This window comes from Hyperoodon ampullatus (assembly GCF_949752795.1).
Source record: "Hyperoodon ampullatus genome assembly, chromosome: 17".
Classification (NCBI taxonomy): domain Eukaryota; kingdom Metazoa; phylum Chordata; class Mammalia; order Artiodactyla; family Ziphiidae; genus Hyperoodon; species Hyperoodon ampullatus.
Genome location: NC_136930.1, coordinates 46,666,089 through 46,687,514, shown reverse-complemented (window position 1 = coordinate 46,687,514; position 21,426 = coordinate 46,666,089). Strand labels below are relative to the sequence as shown.

The 21,426-nt window shown below is 38.8% G+C and overlaps 1 protein-coding gene across 29 annotated transcripts in view; it reads right to left on the bottom strand.

The window, feature by feature from the left end:
* Positions 1 to 729: 729 nt before the first annotated feature.
* RIMS2 (regulating synaptic membrane exocytosis 2) overlaps positions 730 to 21,426 on the bottom strand; it is a gene marked incomplete at both ends in the record, with an annotated part of 562,776 nt that continues 542,079 nt past the window's right edge. For all 29 annotated transcript variants that reach the window (XM_079722698.1, XM_079722697.1, XM_079722700.1 and 26 more), the window contains 5 exons: positions 730 to 948; positions 1,452 to 1,591; positions 2,955 to 3,056; positions 3,352 to 3,464; positions 7,264 to 7,405. In XM_079722698.1, coding sequence (XP_079578824.1) covers positions 730 to 948; positions 1,452 to 1,591; positions 2,955 to 3,056; positions 3,352 to 3,464; positions 7,264 to 7,405 — 716 coding nt within the window. The remainder of the gene's footprint in view (positions 949 to 1,451; positions 1,592 to 2,954; positions 3,057 to 3,351; positions 3,465 to 7,263; positions 7,406 to 21,426) is intronic.

Here is a 21,426-nt window from a genome sequence, read left to right as displayed (position 1 = left end):
TGATTTTTATTTTTATTTTTTGCAAGTTGCAGCCCCAAGAAAATAATTTAAGTATTCAGCTAATCTGTGTCCATGCAAAAAAAAGTTTCTTTAATTTCATTCAGTACAGTGTAGCCACAGAATTTTGTCTTTCAGAGTCCAACTCATCTTGGCATCAGTGAGTGCCATGCCTGCTGGAGCTCTGAAGTCTGCCACTGTTCACGCTGTCACGTTGGACTGGCTGCTCCCGTCCCCGTCCAGAGGAGGGCTGACATTTTTGTCCTGGACCAAGTCTTTGGTCTCTTGCTTTTCACCTGATGCTTCCTAGGACTTCATGCCTTGACTTGTAACATGGCTTAATGGCTGGATAGCTCCATTTCTGTGGTATCACAGGACTTTGGGGTCAGAGAAATGAAGAAAAAGGAACGATAAAAATAGAAAGGTGCCATTGAAAAGGGCTTTTGTTGCATGAAACTGATTCTTTGAGATTAATCCATGGCTTCAGATTGGACCAAAACGTGAGTGTTATTGAACTCCAAACCTGATAGTTCGTCATAGCTCCGCTCTTTCACCTGAGGGCCTTCTTTAGGGCACAATGTGTGCAACTTCCTCTGAGAACACAGGATCGCTTTGTATCCCTAGAAACAGGCTCAGAAGACACAACATTAAGCATGCAGTGTTACCAGGGTTTGCGACCTGTGGGTTTTTTTTTTTGTAACGCTGGTTGCTATGACAACAGTTTTACAGCTGCTATGAACGAGAGTAAGAAGGTCCAGTTGAACTTTCCAGAGATGATTGGGAAGCTCTTCTTGTCAGAGGGGCCAAGGTTGGATCTACTAGAGAGGAAGGGGGGAAAAGTTTGAACCAGCCAATCACCATATTGGATAGCTCCAGTTCATCTAAAAGTATCTGGGCCACTCCCATAAAGGATTTGTGATCCATGCGGCCATAGTCTCCCCAGACTATGATCTGTTGGCAAAATTAAAAGAGCAATGTCAGTATAATCATGTATGTAAAAGCTTGTAAACTAAAATACATTCAGTTAATGTGCTGACATCAAACATCAAGTTATGTAGTTGTATTTAATTACTGGGATAGTTGTCTTTACTACAGTCTGAAGGTACGTTAGGAAAACTTTACAGGAGTGTTAAGATCATAAGCAATCAAGGAAGATGGGAGCTTATGTGTGATGGGGGTTTACAAGTCTATAGTCACTTTAAAGGAAACAACAGTGTGTACAGCTTTTTTTTTCTTTCTCACATTCATTTCCATTATGGTTTATTGCAGGATATTGAATATATCGATAGTTCCCTAGTGTGTATAGCTTTATAGCACTGGCCACTACTTTGAAGTTTCCCAAGAATTTCAGCTGTGAGGAATGGAAAAGGATGCGATAAGAAAAGATGTTGGATACAGAGTTTGACTCCATGAAGACACTTTCTTAGGTAAGGAATATATAATTCAGTAAATACCTGTAAAACCTTTCCTTGGGGACTTTCTTCAAAAGATAACAGTTGCTGGTAGAGGGGTTCCAGCGTCTTTCTTGCCACTTTTGTTTTCTTTTTGGCTACACAGACTCCATTATCTAATAGATACACCTTTACATATGGTGCTTGGGAAAGAAAACACAGAGGAGAGTTAAGTGATGAGCTATGGTTACGGAACACCCAGCTTACGGGTGACATGTGCCACAGCTTAATCTTAGGCTGGAAGAGCCAGCGGTCAAAAATCACTGGCCTTTCCACATTACGTCAAAATCATTAGCTAAACAATAGATAACTATCAGCCATTCAGGTAGTTTTAGGTAATGTTAACACAGCCTCTGAGTTGATTACTATTTTGCCATCAACTGGTTATATGGATTTGAACAACCGCATTAAGAAAAGGAGAAATGCTTCCAGTCCCTAACAATTTCAAGAAAGATGTCTCGCTCAGTTTTTCATGTGTCAATACTTAAATCTAATTAAACATGCTCGAAATTATATTGTTTTACTCACCCATCCCCACAAATCATTGATCACTCAAAAGGGTTTATTTATTGATGGTGTGGGTACACAACAGGGGTGGGGTTTGATGTAATATGTTCAAATTAGCCAGGAAGAGGCAACTAATTATGAATACCATGGGTTGAAGTTTTTCTGACAGACTCTTCATAAAAACATTTTCATGCATGTACAAACTGCAGGATTCTTTCTAGCAGAGTCAGCTGACTAAGCGCCAAGATGTTTATGAACACAACTGTCTTAATCACCACTGCAAGGTTGTACAATAGGTAACATACATTACAATTTGGAATTTCTGCAGGGACAGGGAAGCTAGAGATTCAAAATTACAGTTCAGTCAGTGGAGGTGCTGAGGTGAGAAACCAAGTTACAGAATTGTTCTGTTCATCAGATCCAATGTTCTCTCCATCTCTGCATCAGACATCTGGAATCTGTGGCATTCCCCATGGCTCTAAGCACCTTAGATTATGACATTTTGGTATGAAATATGTGACATCACAATGAAAACTTATAATGGTGCCTCTCTATACATTACAGGAAGTAAGAATCTTAGAATGTCCTTTACATATGGGCTTATGCTACTTTGGGAGCCTGTAGCTATTTTTATTCTAATTCCAGGACTCTAAGGATTCTTAAGGAGAATTTAGAAGCTCCAGATAAACTGAAGAATAACACAAAACACTAGCTAACAAGAACTTCTTATGTACACGTCATACAAAATGAATGTGATAGGTTTTATTTTGCAGTGGTTTCTACCACATATGTGCTTATCTAACGACTTGTCTTATCCCCATCTGGCCACCCTCACTGGGTGCTCACTCAGGACAAACACACAAACTACCACTTAACTGTCTCATTTATTAGTATCCTTGATCATTTAAGAGAAGTTTCCATTATCTAATCAAAAACAAAGTCTCTGAATTGAAAAGTGTGGCTTATGAACAATAATAGAAGAATCTCTTCTGTTCTTACCTGGCAGTGTCTTGGAACCTGGTTTTACAACAAGGCCACGGGCCCGAATGATTTCCACCTCCAGCTGTCCCTTTCTGTCCATCATTCCTACCTGAATGTCACCTGATGGCGTGTGAGGAAGAAACAGTGAGAGAAATATTTGTGCCAAAGACCTTGGTTTAACATTGTTTTATCATTTCCTACATCTTTTCCCAAATTCAAATATATTTAAAAATTTATCAATGATACCTTACTTTAAAAAGCATATAAATTAAAATGGAAAAATTTAGTCGAAGTTTTTTGTTTAAATCTAAGATACTCATTCCTGATAATATTGTTAAAGATCCTATGAAATTAAAGAATGTGGTTTTCAATAATCTAAAAGAAAAACAATGAATCACATGACAGAAATTCTTACCCATGGCAGGTGTGGCCAGAGTCTGGCGCCCCACTAGCTGGGCAGGGCCAAGGCCATCCAGAAAATCACTGAATTGGCTATCAGAGGCCAAGCGGACACCAGGGAAAATCAGACTAAAAGTAAAATAACACACAGGATTAAACCCTCGACTCCTGTTTCCATCTAGCCCCCTTTCCGTGGCAGAAGCAGTTGGTACCTCTATTTTGCTACTTACATTAATTGGATCCCAACCTCCCCACTGCACCTCCACCGCGCTCTCCCTCCTTATCCTCTAGCAGCCCTCATCCTGTATTGCAAGCCTCTGTTTATGTGCCTTTCTTTTCCTTGTCTGGAGGCCATGAACTGTGATTTCTATGTATAGCGCTCAGTACACTTTGAGCACTTATTCCATGACAGGCATTAGCATACTGAATCTCTTAGCTGCACTATGATAGAGGTTCTATTATTTAACCCATTTTATCGATGAAGAAAGTCTTCAGATCAGATCATTCCCATCAACACCCAAACACACTGCTATTTCTTCCACCTTAAAAAAATCCCTTTCCTAACCTCCTTCCCTCCCCAGCTACCACCCCGTTTCTCTCCTTGAAACTTCGTAGAGCTGTCTCTATGTACCACCTTCAATTTCTTTCCTCTCATTCTCCTTTGAAAATCGAATCAGTTTTTCCTTGCTCTCTTCCTCAATTTTTCTCCACTCCACCAAAATTTCTCTGATCAAGGTTACCTAACAGCCACAGTGGTAAATCTGACCCTTAATACTCCAGACTTGTCCAATTGAACATATTAGCCTCATTTGACCCAATTGATCCCTCCCTCTTCTTTTTTTTTTTTTTTTTTTGCTGTACGCGGGCCTCTCACTGCTGTGGCCTCTCCCGTTGCGGAGCACAGGCTCCGGACACACAGGCTCCGCGGCCATGGCTCGCGGGCCCAGCCGCTCCGCGGCATGTGGGATCTTCCGGGATCGGGGCACGAACCCGTGTCCCCTGCATCGGCAGGCGGACTCTCAACCACTGCGCCACCAGGGAAGCCCCCTCCCTCTTCTTGAAACACTTTCTCCAGTTTGCTTCCTGGACTCTCTAGCCTCCTGGTTTTCCTCTTTGGCTATTCTTCCTCAGTCTCCTTTGCTAATTTTACCACTAAATATAGGAGGCTCCATCTTTTGACTTCTTCTCTGTAAGTCCTGATTCCCTTGGCAATCTCATCCAGTTTCAAGGTTTTAAACACCATCTATGCTCATATTGCCTAGACTGACATCTCCAGCTTGGGCCTCTCACTTGGGCCCCAGACCTGTATTCTAACGCTCTGTCTCCTTACCTGCTTGGATGTCTAATAGGCAATTGAAACTCAACTTGTCCCAAGCTGACTCTCAACCCCCAAACAAACAAAACATCAAACTCTGCTCTTCTCAGAGGATTCCTATCTTAAATGGCAACTTCATTCTTTCAATTGCTCAACCCTGGAGTTGTCTTTCCTCTGGACTGAATATTAAAGCCGTAATCCTCAGTATGACTGTATTTGGATATAGAACCTTTACAGGGATATTTAAAGTTAAATGGGTCATAAAGGTGGGGCCCTAAGCTAATATGACTGGTGTCCTTATAAGAAGAAGAAACACCAGGCGTATCCATGAAGAGAGAAAAGACCATGTGAGGACACGAGAAGGTGGCCATTTGGGAGCCAAGGAGAGAGGTCTCAGGGGAAACCAAACTTGCTGACACCTTGATCTTAGATTCCTAGCCTCCAGAACTATGAGAAAATAAATTTCTGCTGTTGAAGTGGTACTGTTTCTGTGTATTTTGTTACGGCAGCCCTAGCAAACTAATACACTCTTTCTCTCACATTCATATCAAATGCATTATTGAAGCTTATTATCTCTACTGTCAAAATACATCCAGGATCCGACCTCACTAATGCTACCACTCAGGTCCAAGCCATCATTTTCTCTTTCTGTATTGCTGCAACAGCCTTCTGAATGATCTCCCCATTGCCACCTTCCTCTCCACTCCCACAGCAATCAGAGTGATCTGTTAAAACTGAAGCCAGATAATGTCAGGCATCTGCTCACAATCCTCCATTGGTTTCTCATCTCGATCTGGGTAAAAGCAAAGTCCTTGCAATGATGTATAAAGACAACACAACCTGTCCACCCCTGCCCCCCATATCTTAATTCCTAGTGTTTTACTACTCCTGCCCTCATTCCCCAGTGCCACCATTCCCACTACTGATGCCAGGTAAGCTCCAGCCTCAGCGTTGCTTCAGCCTGAAATGTTCTTCCTTCAGACATTCATGTGTTCACTAACTTCCTTCAGATTTTTAATCAAATGTTCCCTTTTCCCTGTCTAACCTACATAAAACCCTACCCTTAACCTCTGCCATCTCTTCTCTCACCTTTTTCTCCTTAGCACTTATACCACCTAATCTATTATATAGTAAATATTATATATTTTCCTTTTATTTGAACAACCTTTCAAGTTTATTGTCCATCTTATCTGTTAGACTGTAAGTTTGATGAGGGTAGGGTTTTTTTTCTTATTTGTTCACTGATATATATCCAGCACTAGAACCATGCCTGAAATACTGTAAGTACTTGTTAAACTCAATCAATTAATTAAAATGAATCTTAAAAAATTTACATAACTTGCCCAAATTTCTACAGCACCAAAAAACAGATTAGAATTTAAGCCTGTATGATTCTAAAGCCTATGGTCTAACCACCAACTGATTTTTGCTTCCTCGTATGACATATATCCCCAACTCATAGCAAAGTGCCTAGAACACTAGAAGGTATGGAAATACCTGTTGAATGAATTTATGAGTATTCATCCCATTTTTCCAATAAGACTATAAACACCTGGAGCACAGGGGTCATAGTTTAAACATTTTTATATCCCTAACAGTGTCTAACGCAGTGCTTTGCAGTGATGAGTGCTCACTGCACATTTCTTTTTTACTTGATTCTCCATCTCTTTTAAGACTTCCTTGATTAATGTCAAATCTATTTCATCCCCCAAGCTTAATTCCCAAATATACAGTTAATCTGAACATTTTTAATGCTTCCATAAATATCCCATATAACCTTATTTATAAATGTATGGAAACCATATAAATCTCTTGTATAATCTCTTGTGATAATTGTGCTAGACAAATGATCCCTAGGGCAAATCAACACTCTGTCAGCTGCTTCTATGGCCTCACGTCTGTGAACTGACTACACATATTTGCCTAAGCACCTGATGCTTCCATGGTGATGACAGATGAGGTCAGTAAACCTCACTTTCCTCTATTAATGTCCTTTACGCACCCATCTACGATCTGCAGTTGCTAATTATTGTTAATTTGTTGGTGACAGGGCTGTACAATCTTGACAAATGCTTTAAAAATATCTCAGACACAGTGGCGTCAAGGGAAAGCTACACGATAACTACATAAAGGAAAGGCTCACCAACTTTGTGGCATTTCATTTTGGCTGTTAGATTTATCCAAACTGTTTGTTGCTGGATGGAACTAAGTATGTGTCGATAGTCTATATTTTTTAGTAATAGCTCTTAGAGCAAAGATTTTAAAAATTAGCATCGTACATGTGGCATGGGCACAAGTGCTTATTATTTCTGTGCTTTTATGTATTATTTCAAGGTAGGGCAAACTTCTATTTGTGACAGTCACATTTTAGCATCTTGCCCTTAAATTGAAACACTTTATCCCCAAACCTATTTCCATTGATATAAAAAGCCAGATATGTCACATTTCTCAGTGGCAGGTAAGCAGAAGTTTTCTTCACAGCAAATCAGCCAGTGAAAGTTAAAATGGTGCTCTAGGGCATGTGAGTTAGCTTTGGTGAAAGCACAGAGAGTGAGGTAGAGAAGAAGGTCTCCAGCAAGGCATGGAGACCACGGCACAGCCAGCATCACTCACTTTCCTTCTGAGCTATAGCTGTTCATGCTGCCATCTGTAGATTCTCGGCTTGCCTGTCGAGTCATCCAGTTCCTCATTTCCACAGCCAAGCCTGTTTCTGTACTTCTCTGCACGGTGCTCCGTAGCTTTTTACCACTGGCTTCTGCACGGACAGAAAACAAAAGGGGTGATAGTTTTGTCATCATCATCTGGTAACAAAAAATGGCAGCCAATGCTTTGAGGTCCTCAGATGAAAAACCTGCATAAATACAAAATGCTTTTATGAAGGAGACAGAGAGAAAAGGTATTTCAAATCATGTCTTGTTGAGTGGGATAAAAACTTTCTAAAAAATCTTCAAGAAGCACAGAATACCATTGTTTTATTTTCATTTAAAACAGTGTTCAAATTGGTAACAAAAGGAACAAAAAGGTTCAAGCTATGTAAAATAAGCTTTGTTTTCATTGTAATATTTAAATCAAGATTAATTTATGCCTGTGTTTCTTTTTTCTTTCTTTTTGTCATAGTCAAAGAAGTAGGCCTTCACATTATTTCCAAAGAATAAGTGGTGAGTAATCCTCAATTCTAGCTTTAACTTTCACACAAAAACCTGTTTTTGCAGGGTGATCAGTATTAGAAAGTAAAGAAAGCTACACTAAGGAGATAGCCTTGCCTGATAACACTTTCACATCTGTTCGTAACTTTCAGAGAGATTCTCATAAGGAATGCAAAACCCAGCAATGCCATGTGAAAAAAGAGCTTTTAAATTTTTGGTCATGGAAAGTCATGTTCTTAAGGATCTTCAACAGTTTGAATAGGAGGTTTGCTCATGGAAGCCAATTGGAAGACCAAACAGGAAACTGAGTCAAGTACTACAGATGTAACAGAGGTACGAAGTGCCATCTGCAGAGGACAGGGAGGAAGGAGCATCACAGAGGGAGCTGGGATGGGAGCTGGGATTTGAGCTGGGCTTGAAAAATGGGCAGATTGGGATCCAAGAAACAGCCCCAGGTATCAAAGGCCTTGCATGTTGGAATGTGGAGCTGAGAGATGACTAAAGCTGGAGCAACAGGGGGGTGGTTCAAATTACTTGTATTAATTTACTTCCTGTCAGGTCTAAATATTTATCCACATTGACTATTCATATCATTAGTATTTTGGGATATGGTAAGCTCTTTTAGTGCCTGGTATTAATAATTTTATTTTAGATCAATAAATATTTGGTGATATTAACAGTGACTTGTGGAAATCCTTTCCATCAAACCTCTTATAATATCTGCTCACCATTTTGAAACACTGCTTTAAATTTCATGTCTTCTCCACTTCCAACTTTAATGTACATCAAAATGCTTTAAAAAGTATATATAAAATATGTTATCACTGATCTACAACTCAGTTCCATAATCTAAGCCTATTTTAGATAATTGATAGTAAAACATGTTGTACTGATATGAACTACTGAGAGGAGCTAAAGCATCCCCCATTGATGAGGGAAGGCTCTTCCTTCCAGAGAAATGGTTAGTTAATACATGTAAAAAGTGAGAAAATTTTAAAATTACCAATTGGCAACCTCCAATGGAATAAATGATTCAAATAAGGCACATCAATGGATGCTAATGTCATTAGATAAAAGGATATTCATATGAGCCAAAAAAATCATCCCACAAATTAGTTCTAATTGTTAAAGGAAAACAGGTACTTTACTACTGGAAAACCTGGCTATTATCATCTTAATCAAGTGAGCAAACTTAGCACTAATAGTGGGGCAATCACTGTAGTACCTATCAAGTTGTTCTAGACAAAAGTACACAACCTGTTTCTAATCAGGTCTTCGCAACCAACTTCTAAGTTTTCAAAAATAGAGAAGATAGAATAACAAGATAAAGGATACACACACACAAAATCAGACAAACCCAGAGCATGGGATTTTGTTCAAGAGAATTGACCTAGTCTCTTAAAGTTAATATCATGAAAACAAACTAACAAGGTGGGGGAATTGTTCCAGCTTTAAAAATATCACAGGGATGTAACTATTAAATGCTATAAGTATACTTTGACTGGTTTCTTTTCAAGAAAAAAAAACAACAAAAAAAGAAACCCTAAAAGCAAAACACTAAAAGCAATAGTAGGACAAGTAGGGAAAATATGAATATGAATTGGGTATTAGATGGGATAAGAAGATTGTTAATTTCCCTAGGTAGATAGTGGCATGTATTATAAAAAATTTCCTTATCATTAGGAAATACATATGCTGAAGTGTTTAGACATGAAATGTTATACTGTTTGCAACTTACTTTCAAACAGTATAGCAAAAAATACACATATACATAAAGAGGATGAAAGAACAACAACAATAACAAAAAGGACGGGGAGGAAGAGTAGACCTTGATAGCCATACATTCAATATTTATGATTTCATTTGAGAGTGATCCCCAAATGGCCACATTAAACTGAATGAAGTCAGTCAGACAGAGAAAAACAAATATCATATGATATCGCTTATATGTGGAATCTAAAAAAATGGTACAAATGAACTTAGTTACAAAACAGAAATAGAGTCACTGATGTAGAAAACAAACTTATGGTTACCAGGGAAGAAAGGGTGGGGGAGGGATAAATTGGGAGATTGGGAATGACATATAGACACTACTATGTATAAAATGGATAACTAATAACCTACTGTATAGCACAGGGTACTCTACTCAGTACTCTGTAATGACCTATATGGGAAAAGAAATCTAAAAAAGAGTGGATACATGTATATGTATAACTGATTCACTTTGCTGTATAGCAGAAACTAACACAACATTGTAAATCAACTATACTCCAAAAAAAATTAATAAAAAAAAAAGTAGTAAAATTTTGTCCAGGTGTGAACTGGAATCATGAAAGGTGCTGGGCTGATGTGAGGGAGCCAGGCCAATGGCTGAGTCCTGGCCTTTCCGTGTAGCTTTACCATTCACTTCCTGTGAAGAATGCCTATGAAGAATGAAAAACCACCACCAAGTGAGATATACAACTTCAGTGACGTTTGAAAATGCAGAATGAGGATAAGTACAGAAAACATGACTTCCTAAAGGTCTCAGGACATGGCCTTTGCAGTGTCAAAAATCTATTGGTTATCATTTAATGCCTGACTCTTATCACAGCAAAAGTGACTTGAAAATCCGCTATTACAGGGTGATGAGAACTAGCCACCATTTGGCAAAGAATAACAATACAATGAGCATGTAATCCTTTTGTTTACAGATTGCTTTTTACATGTGTCCTCTTTAGAACAACTCTCATAATCCCCATTTTACAGATCCAGTATCCAAGGGTCCCAGCGGGTTACACAATTCCCTGAAGCCAAACAGAAAATGACAGAACCAGAGTTTATACACAGTTCCCTGACTCCAAGTTCTCTGCTATTCACTATTTTGTTGTCAGAATATAACCAGTGGGTAGCTTGGACAGCTGTCCATAGAGATGATACTAAGCTAACTCTATGAGTACATGTGGAAGGCCCTGCTAGAAGCAGCTGGTGGGGTGGAAAGAGCAGAGAATAGTGAAGAGATCAGGCCCTGGTGTCCAACTGTTTCTCTTAGAATCCCTACTCTATCATGTACTAGCTGGGTGACATGAAGCAAGTTACTTTCTCTGTGACTCAGCTTTCTCAAACTGTGAAATGGCAATGATAATTGTAATGCCTACCTGATATAATTTTTGTGACGGTTAAGGAAAATAATATATTTAAAGTGCTTAGGATAGTGCCTGCTATATAGCAAATCTTCAATTAATGGTACTGTTACTATTTTTTCTACCAGAAAGGGAATCAGAAAACATGTATTCTAGGCCAGTCTTTACCACTGACTAGCTGGCTCTATGGCCTTCTCTGAGTCATATCCCTCTCTGAGTTTCAGGTTCCTCATTTATGAAGAAAAAAAAAAAAAGGAGGGGGCTTCCCTGGTGGCTCAGTGGTTGAGAGTCCGCCTGCCGATGCAGGGGACACGGGTTCGTGCCCTGGTCCAGGAAGATCCCATGTGCTGCAGAGCGGCTGGGCCCGTGAGCCATGGCCACTGAGCCTGCACGTCCGGAGCCTGTGCTCCGCAACGGGAGAGGCCACAACAGTGAGAGGCCCGCGTACCGCAAAAAAAACCCAAACAAACAAACAAACAAAACAAAGGAGGGGGAGGGTGCCAGATGATCTCTGATCTCTTTTAGCTCTAAAGTCTATGAGTTTGTGTCAGTAATGAATGACCAAGACCATGATTAATAGCATATATGGAGGAGATAAGGCTACTCCCTGTCATCTTATGGAATCAAAGAATTCTAGGCATATGCTGAGCATTTATAATAGCTTTTTTTTTTTTGCGGTACGCAGGCCTCTCACTGTTGTGGCCTCTCCCATTGCGGAGCACAGGCTCTGGACGCGCTGGCTCAGCGGCCATGGCTCACGGGCCCAACCGCTCCGCGGCATGGGGGATCTTCCCGGACCGGGGCACGAACCTGTATCCCCTGCATCGGCAGGCGGACTCTCAACCACTGCGCCACCAGGGAAGCCCTATAATAGCTTTTTAAAATATGTCTTTTAAATGTACTTTTATCTGATATATTTATAGACTTATTTAAAAAGTATGTTTCTTTTTTTTTAAACATCTTTATTGGAGTACAGTTGCTTTACAATGGTGTGTTAGTTTCTGCTTTATAACAAAGTGAATCAGCTCTACATATACATACATCCCCATATCTCCTCCCTCTTGCATCTCCTTCCCACCCTCTCTAACCCACCCCTCTAGGTGAACACAAAGCACGGAGCTGATCTCCCTATGCTATGCGGCTGCTTCCCAGTAGCTATCTATTTTAAAGTATGTATTTTTCAATACCACAAATCCTTTGCATCACGTTCACAATAAAAGTAATTTAACCTAAATATAATTCATTATGGTGATTCACATTTAATGTTTTGAATGCTGTCATGTTATTCAACCTAAAAACTGAATCTATATAACAGAGAATGCCTATATAAAGTATAGTAGGCAGAATTCTAAGATGGCCCCCATGACTATGTTACTTTACATGGCAAGAGGGATTTTGCAAACATAATTAAGGTTACTAACCAGTTGACATAAAGATAGAAAGATTATCTCGGTGGGCCTAACACATCCACATGAAAACTTTAAAAGCAGAGGGCTTTCTCTGGCTGGTTCCAGAAAAGTCAATCAGGGAGATCCGAAACACAAGGAGGATTTGCTGTACCTTTCCTGGCTTGAAGATGGAGGGGACCATGTGGGAAGAACCTGAGAGCAGCCGTCAGCAATGCCTTAGCTGACAGGCAGCAAAAAACTGGATTCTTCCAACAGCCTGAATGATCCTGGAAGCTGACTTTCCCCCAGAGCCTCCGGACAAGAACTCAGCCCAGCCTACACCCTGATTTCAGCCACGCAATACCCTAAGCAGGATCCCAGTCATGGCATGCCAGACATGTGTCCTACAGAACTGTGAACTAATAAATGGGTGTTGTTTTAAGCTGGTAAAAATTTGTGATAATTATCAAGCAATGACAGGTAATTCTTTAGATTTTTTTAATGGGAGATCTATAAAAATAACCGTTGTGACCACAGGAGTAGAACAACTGAAATTATCTGTAAGAACTCAAGTATATATACATATATACACTACATACATATCATATATTTATATATATGATATGTGTGTGTGTATAAAGATGTTTAAAAATACTCAGGTAGCAAACTACAAAACTAAGGCCCAGATTATGTTGTTGCAGAGTTCTTAAACCACTCATTCTGGTGTGGTATTTTAAGCCGAAGTATATTTGGAGAAGGTGCCTGTAGGTAAAAATCAAGTTCTTGACTTATAAAAGATCACAAGCATAAAGCAACACAGGAGGTGTCCTTGTTATTCTGCTCTACTTAGTCTGATGACTCCTTTGCTTGGCACCCTCTAAATTCAAAGAAAGCCACTTGACTAAATAAACAACCAAAGTGTCAGTTTCCCCTAACAATGCTGAAAACCACGAAACCCTTTGAGTGACTTGACAACAAAAATCAAAAAGTCCTCCAAACATAAAATAGATAGCTAGTGGGAAGCAGCCACATAGCACAGGGAGATCAGCTCGGTGCTTTGTGACCACCTAGAGGGGTGGGATAGGGAGGGTGGGAGGGAGGGAGATGCAAGAGGGAAGAGATATGGGAACATATTTATATGTATAACTGATTCACTTTGTTATAAAGCAGAAACTAACACACCATTGTAAAGCAATTATACTCCAATAAAGATGTTAAAAAAAAAAAAAAAAGGTCCTCTCTGCTACTGATTGGAAAACTCTCCTAAGCCCCAAGATGAGACTCACAATTAAATGCCTAACTTAATGTCAGGGCGACCTCTTTCCAAATCTTGGGTCCACAGAACCCATTCCCACTTGCTCTCACCTGGAAAGTCTCATCCCCTTTTGCAGACAGAATCACTTTAGAGTCAATATTTTCTTGATGTTAATATGGGAAGTGATTTATGGAAACAGGCTGAAGACAGGTTGGTAGATTCTGAAAAATGACTTCCCATCAGCAGATATTACATCTGGACATAAAGAGGTTGATTTATTTACCTATTTGGTCCTGCAAGACCTCAATATGGGGACACTCATGAGTAGATTACTGTAGTTGTGTATAAAAGCTTGTGCACTTATATTTATGTTTGTCAGGGCTCCTTACTATAATAAACATAATTCAAATCTCAGAAAGTCTAAACAAAATACGGACAAATATCTGACAATTTCTTTTGGGCTAATCCAGGATTGGCATTAACAATTAAATAGAAATTAACAGTTGATTTCCAAAATTGTTTCAGAGTTTAACACAAATCCATTCATTCCAACAGCTTTGTCACAGCTATTATGAAGTAGTAAGTGAGCTACAAGTAGAGGTCACAATTACGGTAGACATTAGGGCTGTCTAAATATATTCACATTTCCCTCACTTATGAAGTTCAGTGTGGTCATGTAACTTGCTTGGCCAATGAAATGTGAGCAAAACTGGTCTGTGTAACTTTAGGGTAGAAGCTTCAAATCCGACAATGTATAAAAAGAATTACACACCATGATGAAATGGGATTTATCCCAGCTATGCAGTGCTGTTCCAACTCTCAAAAGTCAACTAATGTAATGCATCACATCAACAGTCTAGAAAAGAAGAATCACATGATCATATCAACAGGTGCAGAAAAAGCATTCAACAAAATCCAACGCCTATTCATCATATAAACTCTCAGTAAAGTAAGAATAGAGGAGGGCTTCCTCAACTTGATAAAGAATATCTACAAAAAACTTACAGCTAACATCATACTTAATAGTGAGAAGCTTGAAGCTTTCCCACCAAGATCAGATACAAAGCAAGAATTTTCCTTCTTACCACTCCTTTTAACATCATACCAAAAGTTCTAGCTAATGCAATAAAACAATAAAAGGAAATAAAAGGTATAGAGATTGAGAAGAAAGAAAGAAAACTGTCTTTGTTCACAGACAGCATGATTGTCTACGTAGAAAATCTGAAAGAATCGACATAAAACTCCTGGAACTAGTATGTGATTACAGCAAGGTTGCCGAATACAAGGTTAATATACAAAAGTCAATTGCTTTCCTATATACCAGCATGAACAGGTGGAATTTGAAATTGAAAACACAATACTATTTACATTAGCATCCAAAATATGAACTACTTAGGTATAAATCTAACAAAATATGTACAAGACCTATATGAGGAAAACTACAAAACTCTGATGAATAAAATCAAAGAAGAACTAAATAAATGGAGAGATATTTCATATTCATGGACAGGAAGACTCAATACTGTTGATATGTCAGGTCTTCCCAACTTGATCTATAAATTCAATGCAATCCCGATCAAAATGCCAGCAAGTTATTTTGTAGATATTGACAAACTGATTATAAAGTTTAAATGGAGAGTCAAAAGACCCAGAATCACCAACACAATATTGAAGGAGAAGAATAAAATTGGAAGATTGATACTACCTAACTTCAAGAGTTACTATAAAGCTACAGTAATCAGGACAGTAGTACTGGTGAAAGAACACACAAGTAGATCAATGGAACAGAAATATAGAACCCAGAAATAGACCCACATAAAAATAGTCAACTGATATTTGACAAAGGAGCAAAGGCAATACAATGGAGCAGAGACAGTCTCTTCAACAAATGGTGCTAGAACAACTGGATATTCACATGCAAAAAAAAAAAATCTAGATACAGACCTTAAACCCTTCACAAAAATTAACTCAAAATGAATCACAGACCTAAATGTAAAATGTAAAACTATAAAACTTCTGGAAAATCTAGATGACCTTGAGTATGGTGATGACTTTTTAGATACAACACCAACAGCATGATCCATGAAATACAGAATCGATAAGCTGGACTTCATTAAAATTTAAAAGTTCTGCCCTGCAAAAAATCCTGCCAGGAGAATGCGAAGATAAGCCACAGGCTGGAAGAAAATATTTGCAAAAGACATATCCAATAATAGACTGTTATCCAAAATATACAAAGAACTCTTAAAACTCAACAATAAGAAAACAGACAACCTGATTATAAGATGGGCCAAACACCCTAACAGATACCTCACCAAATAAGATAGTATATAGGTGGCAAATAATCATATGAAAAGGTGCTCTACATCATATGTCATCAGGGAAATGCAAATTAAAACAATGGGATACCAGTACACACCTATGAGAATGGTCAAAATTTAGAACACTGACAACACCAAATGCCAGTGAGGATGTGGAGCAACACGAACTCTCATTCAGTGCAAGCTGGTACAGCCACTCTGGAAAACAATTTGGTGGTTCCTTACAAGAGAAAGAGACTACCCCAGAGAATCAGAACACTCTGCTCCTGTTGTTATTACTTGTTAATATTGTTAATAATTATTAATCCTTATTTTAGCAAGAAATAAAACCAAGCTTATGACTCTTTTGCAGTAAGATCATTCTAGTATTTTTCCATAAAAGTTGAGGCTTATCATTTTGGTGTTTTTTTGTTTTTGTCTTTTAAATAACAAACCACCCCAAACTTAGTGACTTTATTTATTTATTTTTGGCCACACTGCATGGCATGTGGAATCTTAGTTCCCTGACCAGGGACTGAACCTACACCCCCTGCAGTGGAAGTGTGGAGTCTTAACCACTGGACCACCAGGGAAGTCCCTCATCTTGGTATTCTTAACACATTTAAATATAAGAAATTATAGCTCTCACTGTACTCTTTTGGGGGTTGTCTTTTTTTGGTACTTTTTTGTTCCTACTACCTGACATTGCTATTATGGCAAATGAAATTATTTAGAAAATTGTTCCCCCTGCTTTTTGGCTTTTTTTTTTTAACTGACATCTGTCCTTGGTCATGCATCAGCCCACTGATATTTGTGCCTGTTTCTCTCTCAAAAATGGACATGAAATATCACTAACCTCTTCTTAACTCTCAAGTTTGCTATTTTGAGGCAGCATTTTTGTGGTGAGAAGAGCATGCCATTTTAGGATCAGATGATATGAGTTCAAGTCTTTATTCGATCATTAGCAAACTCTGGGCAGGTAATCTCCTTTCCAAAGCTCAGAGTTCTTTTGTGCAAACTTGAGGTCAGACTTAGCCTATGTCATAGAATATATGAAATGCAGTGGTATTTAATGAGTAGTGATAAATAAGGACCAGATACTGTAAGCTCTGTGAAAAAGTTTTGAAAACTGTAAAATGCTATACAAATCCTTCTTTGAAAAATGACTGGAATAATGTGAAATTATCCTAAACTTGCAGGAAGAAAACTATATATAAAAAAGTGGGAGGGGCTTCCTTGGTGGTGCAGTGGTTGAGAATCTGCCTGCTAATGCAGGGCACACGGGTTCGAGCCCTGGTCTGGGAGGATCCCACCTGCCGTGGAGCAACTAGGCCCGTGAGCCACAAGTACTGAGCCTGCGCGTCTGGAGCCTGAGCTCCGCAACAAGAAAGGCCACGATAGTGAGAGGCCTGTGCACCTCGATGAAGAGTGGCCTCCGCTTGCCACAATTAGAGAAAGCCCTCGCACAGAAATGAAGATGCAACACAGCAAAAATAAATAAATAAATAAATAAACTCTTACCCCCAACATCTAAAAAAAAAGTGGGGCCTTGCCATAGAAATGGGGAGAGCCTGCTGGCCAAACTGGATTAAGGGGTTGCTTTCCCACACAAACCCACAGATTTCAGATGATATCAAGGTGGTTGCCATTGAGAACAAAGGAAGTAGGCAGGGCACAGAGGGTGGAAACTAAAAGAACAGAATCTTGAGGCTTAAAATCTTTGTCCAATGAGGTGTTTGGTTGGAGTCACTCACACTTGAAACTGGCTGGAATCAAACAGCCTCCTGAATTTTTGAAGGATCTGTATAGAAAAAAATAATTACTAGCCCATTTACAAAAGCCTGTTCAGGAATTCCCTGGCTGTCCAGTGGTTAGGACTCCATGCTTTCATTGCTGTGGGCCTGGGTTCGATCCCTGGTTGGGGAGCTGTGCAGCATGGCCAAGAAATAAAAAAAAATAAATATTAAAAAAAAAGCCTGTTCAACCCCTAAGGTAACTCCTACTTTTTTCCTAATCTGCACTAGGAAGAAGTGGGCTATGAAAGCTATGAAACCCCCTCTTCAATGCAAACCTTTGTGGCCATAACAAATAAAGGACAAAGAAACACTTTCCAGAAAACAGAACCCAGGGTCCCAGATGAGTGAACTAAGAAATGTATTCTACTCTCAATCTTCACCATTCCCTCCAAGTGGGAAAATTCCTGTGGATGACTGATTGTTTTGTGCTTCCTATTCTCTCCTTTAGAAATGAAAATTTTTATTTTGGTTATCCTGCTGCTGCTTTACCATTTAAATTGGATGTACTGGAGGCAGATAATGCGTCTTTAGGTTTACAGGTCACTATAACCTGAAAAGCCACATGTGGATATGAAGGAGAGGACTATACATCACTCAAAGATTTCAATCTGCATGGTATATGGATGACATTTTAAGGTTGTCTTTCTGGGGGAGGGATTGACTATGTTCTATATGCAAAATAAAAATGTCCATAAATATTTTGGGTGGTCAAATCTGCAGGAAAAGTTAAAATTAAGAGAGCCATATACTTTACCTTATTGAGCAAAGACCAAGTAGCAAGCCAGTATTTTTAAAGACTTAAAAATAGGTAATTAGGCTGAGCTTAATGTTTCTCCCCCCCACCACTGGTAATTATATAATTAGATGGATATTTGTTAGGGTTTTTGGCTCACCAGCATTTGAACCCTCTTCCTATGTATGAGAAATAACCCATCCTTTAACTGTAGAAGCTAAAATTGTCAGCTGTCATTTTTCCAATCTGCCTGGCAATTACAACATGAGTAAACGGCTGAGGTTCTGCTGATCAGTCACCACCGCCCCAAACTTTGAATCTGAAGCTACTGAATTTGGAGATAAAGAGCACAAAAGCTTAGTTCTACTGATTCACTGGGCTCCTAAAGGGCTTTGGAAGGTAGGGAAGCTAAACTGAATGTAAGAACCAGATTGTGAAAGACTTTGAATGTTAGGCTAAAGGTTTTATTTAGTAGGAGATGGGAATCTACTGAAGTTTTTGGAGAGACAGCAGTGTCAAGATCAAGATGATGGGGACTTCCCTGGTGGCGGAGTGGTTAAGAATCTGCCTGCCAATGCAGGGGACACAGGTTTGATCCCTGGTCCGGGAAGATCCCACATGCTGTGGAACAACTAAGCCCGTGCAGTACAACTACAGAGCCTGCGCTCTAGAGCCCACGAGCCACAACTACTAAGCCTGCGTGTTGCAACTACTAATTCAGTCCTAAATTATCAAGGACTAATGATATCAAGGTGATAATGAGAATGGGAAGGAAGAAAAAGAACTGAAAAAAGCTGGGAAGGAAACATTTCCTTGGCAGAAGGTGCCAACTGGTGGCACACATTTAAGCTACACTTGGTCAATAGGTATGTGGGTTCAATTAATAATGTTTAAATTTTTTCACTTAGGCACTAACATTTTAAAATTTAAAGGCTTTAAGTAAACATTCAGATTTATAGCTTCTCTTAGGGAAAAGAGAAGAATAAATTTGCCAACCCTGGGCTGATATTCAATTTGGCATCAATTAGCTAGAACTGAGTATTCACCATTCCTTTTTGGATGGATAAGCTTGCTCCAGATTTTCAGAGTTCTGCATTTTCCCTTTTGTATTATATCTGGCCTCCTTCACTGATGTATGTTACTTTCCTGGCCCTCGACTTACAGAAATAATAAGAGAACAACTGATCACTGGAATAGCTAAAATAAATGACCCTTTCATTTTAGTCTCATTAGGCAAAATCTAAACCTTAAGAAATGATACTGCAGGGACTTCCCTGGTGGCGCAGTGGTTAAGAATCTGCCTGCCAATGCAGGGGACACGGGTTTGAGCCCTGGTCCGGGAAGATCCCACATGCTGCGGAGCAACTAAGCCCGTGCACCACAACTACTGAGTCTGCGCTCTAAAGCCCGTGAGCCACAACTACTGAGCTCACGTGCTGCAACTGCTGAAGCCTGCATGCCTGGAGCCCGTGCTCCACAACAAGAGAAGACACTGCAACGAGAAGCCCGCGCACAGCAACAAAGAGTAGCCCCCGCTCACCGCAACTAGAGAAAGCCTGCGCGCAGCAACGAAGACCTAACGCAGCCAAAAATAAATAAATAAATAAATTTTAAAAAAGAAATGATACTTTAAAAGTAGAACTTATATTATCATTTTTGTGTTAGCTTTTTCTTCAAGTGGTCAAATAGGATTATATATACATGGCATTAGGTAAATCCCCTCCTCTCCAATCAAATACCATTACAATATGAGATAGAACAAATATACAGAACGATCTTTTCTGGTCAATAATAATGGTCTATGAAGACCAGCAGAGAGCACTTAACCATAGTCCTTGGCAGCAACTGGAAGCTGCCATTAGAGCTAGTGAAACTTACTAGTGGGTTTCTTTTATAAGTCATTATACACAAGATGTCTCCATAGGAAAGTTTGTCCCCATTTCTAGTTTTTTGAATTTAGTGAACCTGCTGAAGGATGATAGCAAATTGGGGTTTAACTTGACTTTTGTATTAAATTTAAATTACTTTAAGGGTATTATTTGGACACTTGGCAGTGAAAGATTCTGAATCTTAGATTAAAAATGAAATATCTGATAAGCATTCTGAGTGGAACTGTTCTTTGATTTATCCTTTTAAATTCCAAAATCTTTTGCTTCACTTTATCGACCTAGAATGTAAATCTAATATAAAAATTGTGCTATTGTTGAATATGATGTGGACTCATATAAGAAATGATTTATTATACATAACCAATCATAATCTAGGAAAAATAATATCCCCTAAGAAAAGACACATATTTGGACTATTATTGTCTATCCATGTCTTGTCCCCAATATTGGCATTGTGAGAATGTACAAAAACTATGATCACTGAATTTTAGTAAGTCTAGATCACATGTTATAATTTTAAAATAGTATAAATATGATGGCTAGCAGTCAGTTACATTGATATTCAGCTTGAAAAGAATGGTAGAACTATACAGTTATTCTTTTACTGTTATTATTAATAGACACTTACTGAATACCTACTGTGCTAGACATGATGTCTGTACTTAGGAGGATTATATTTAAGTGTATGGAGAATTTTTTATTCCAGTGGAGCATGGGCAAAGTGTTAAGCTCCATTTTAATCAAATGGGACTGCTTATTAGGAATTAAGTGCACAGGGAACTATATCCAATATCCTGTGATAAACCATAATGGGAAAGAATATAAAAAAGAATGTATATATGTATAACTGAATCACTTTGCTGTACAGCAGAAATTAACACAACATTGTAAATCAACTACACTTCAATAAAAAATAAAAATTAAATTAAATTAAAAAAGAATTAAGTGTATTATTTACAAAAGGATTAGAATAAGATAACATAGCCTCTTAAAGAGTGGGAGATAGTTAACTAGGACTTCCGGTAACAGTCTGTTTAGTTCCTTTTATATTAATTCCTCATAGCTTCACTATCACCTGTAAAGATACTTTCCTCAGTTTTTCTGGTGATTTTTAAACAATTCTTGTTTCTTAGATGATTTTCCTGTA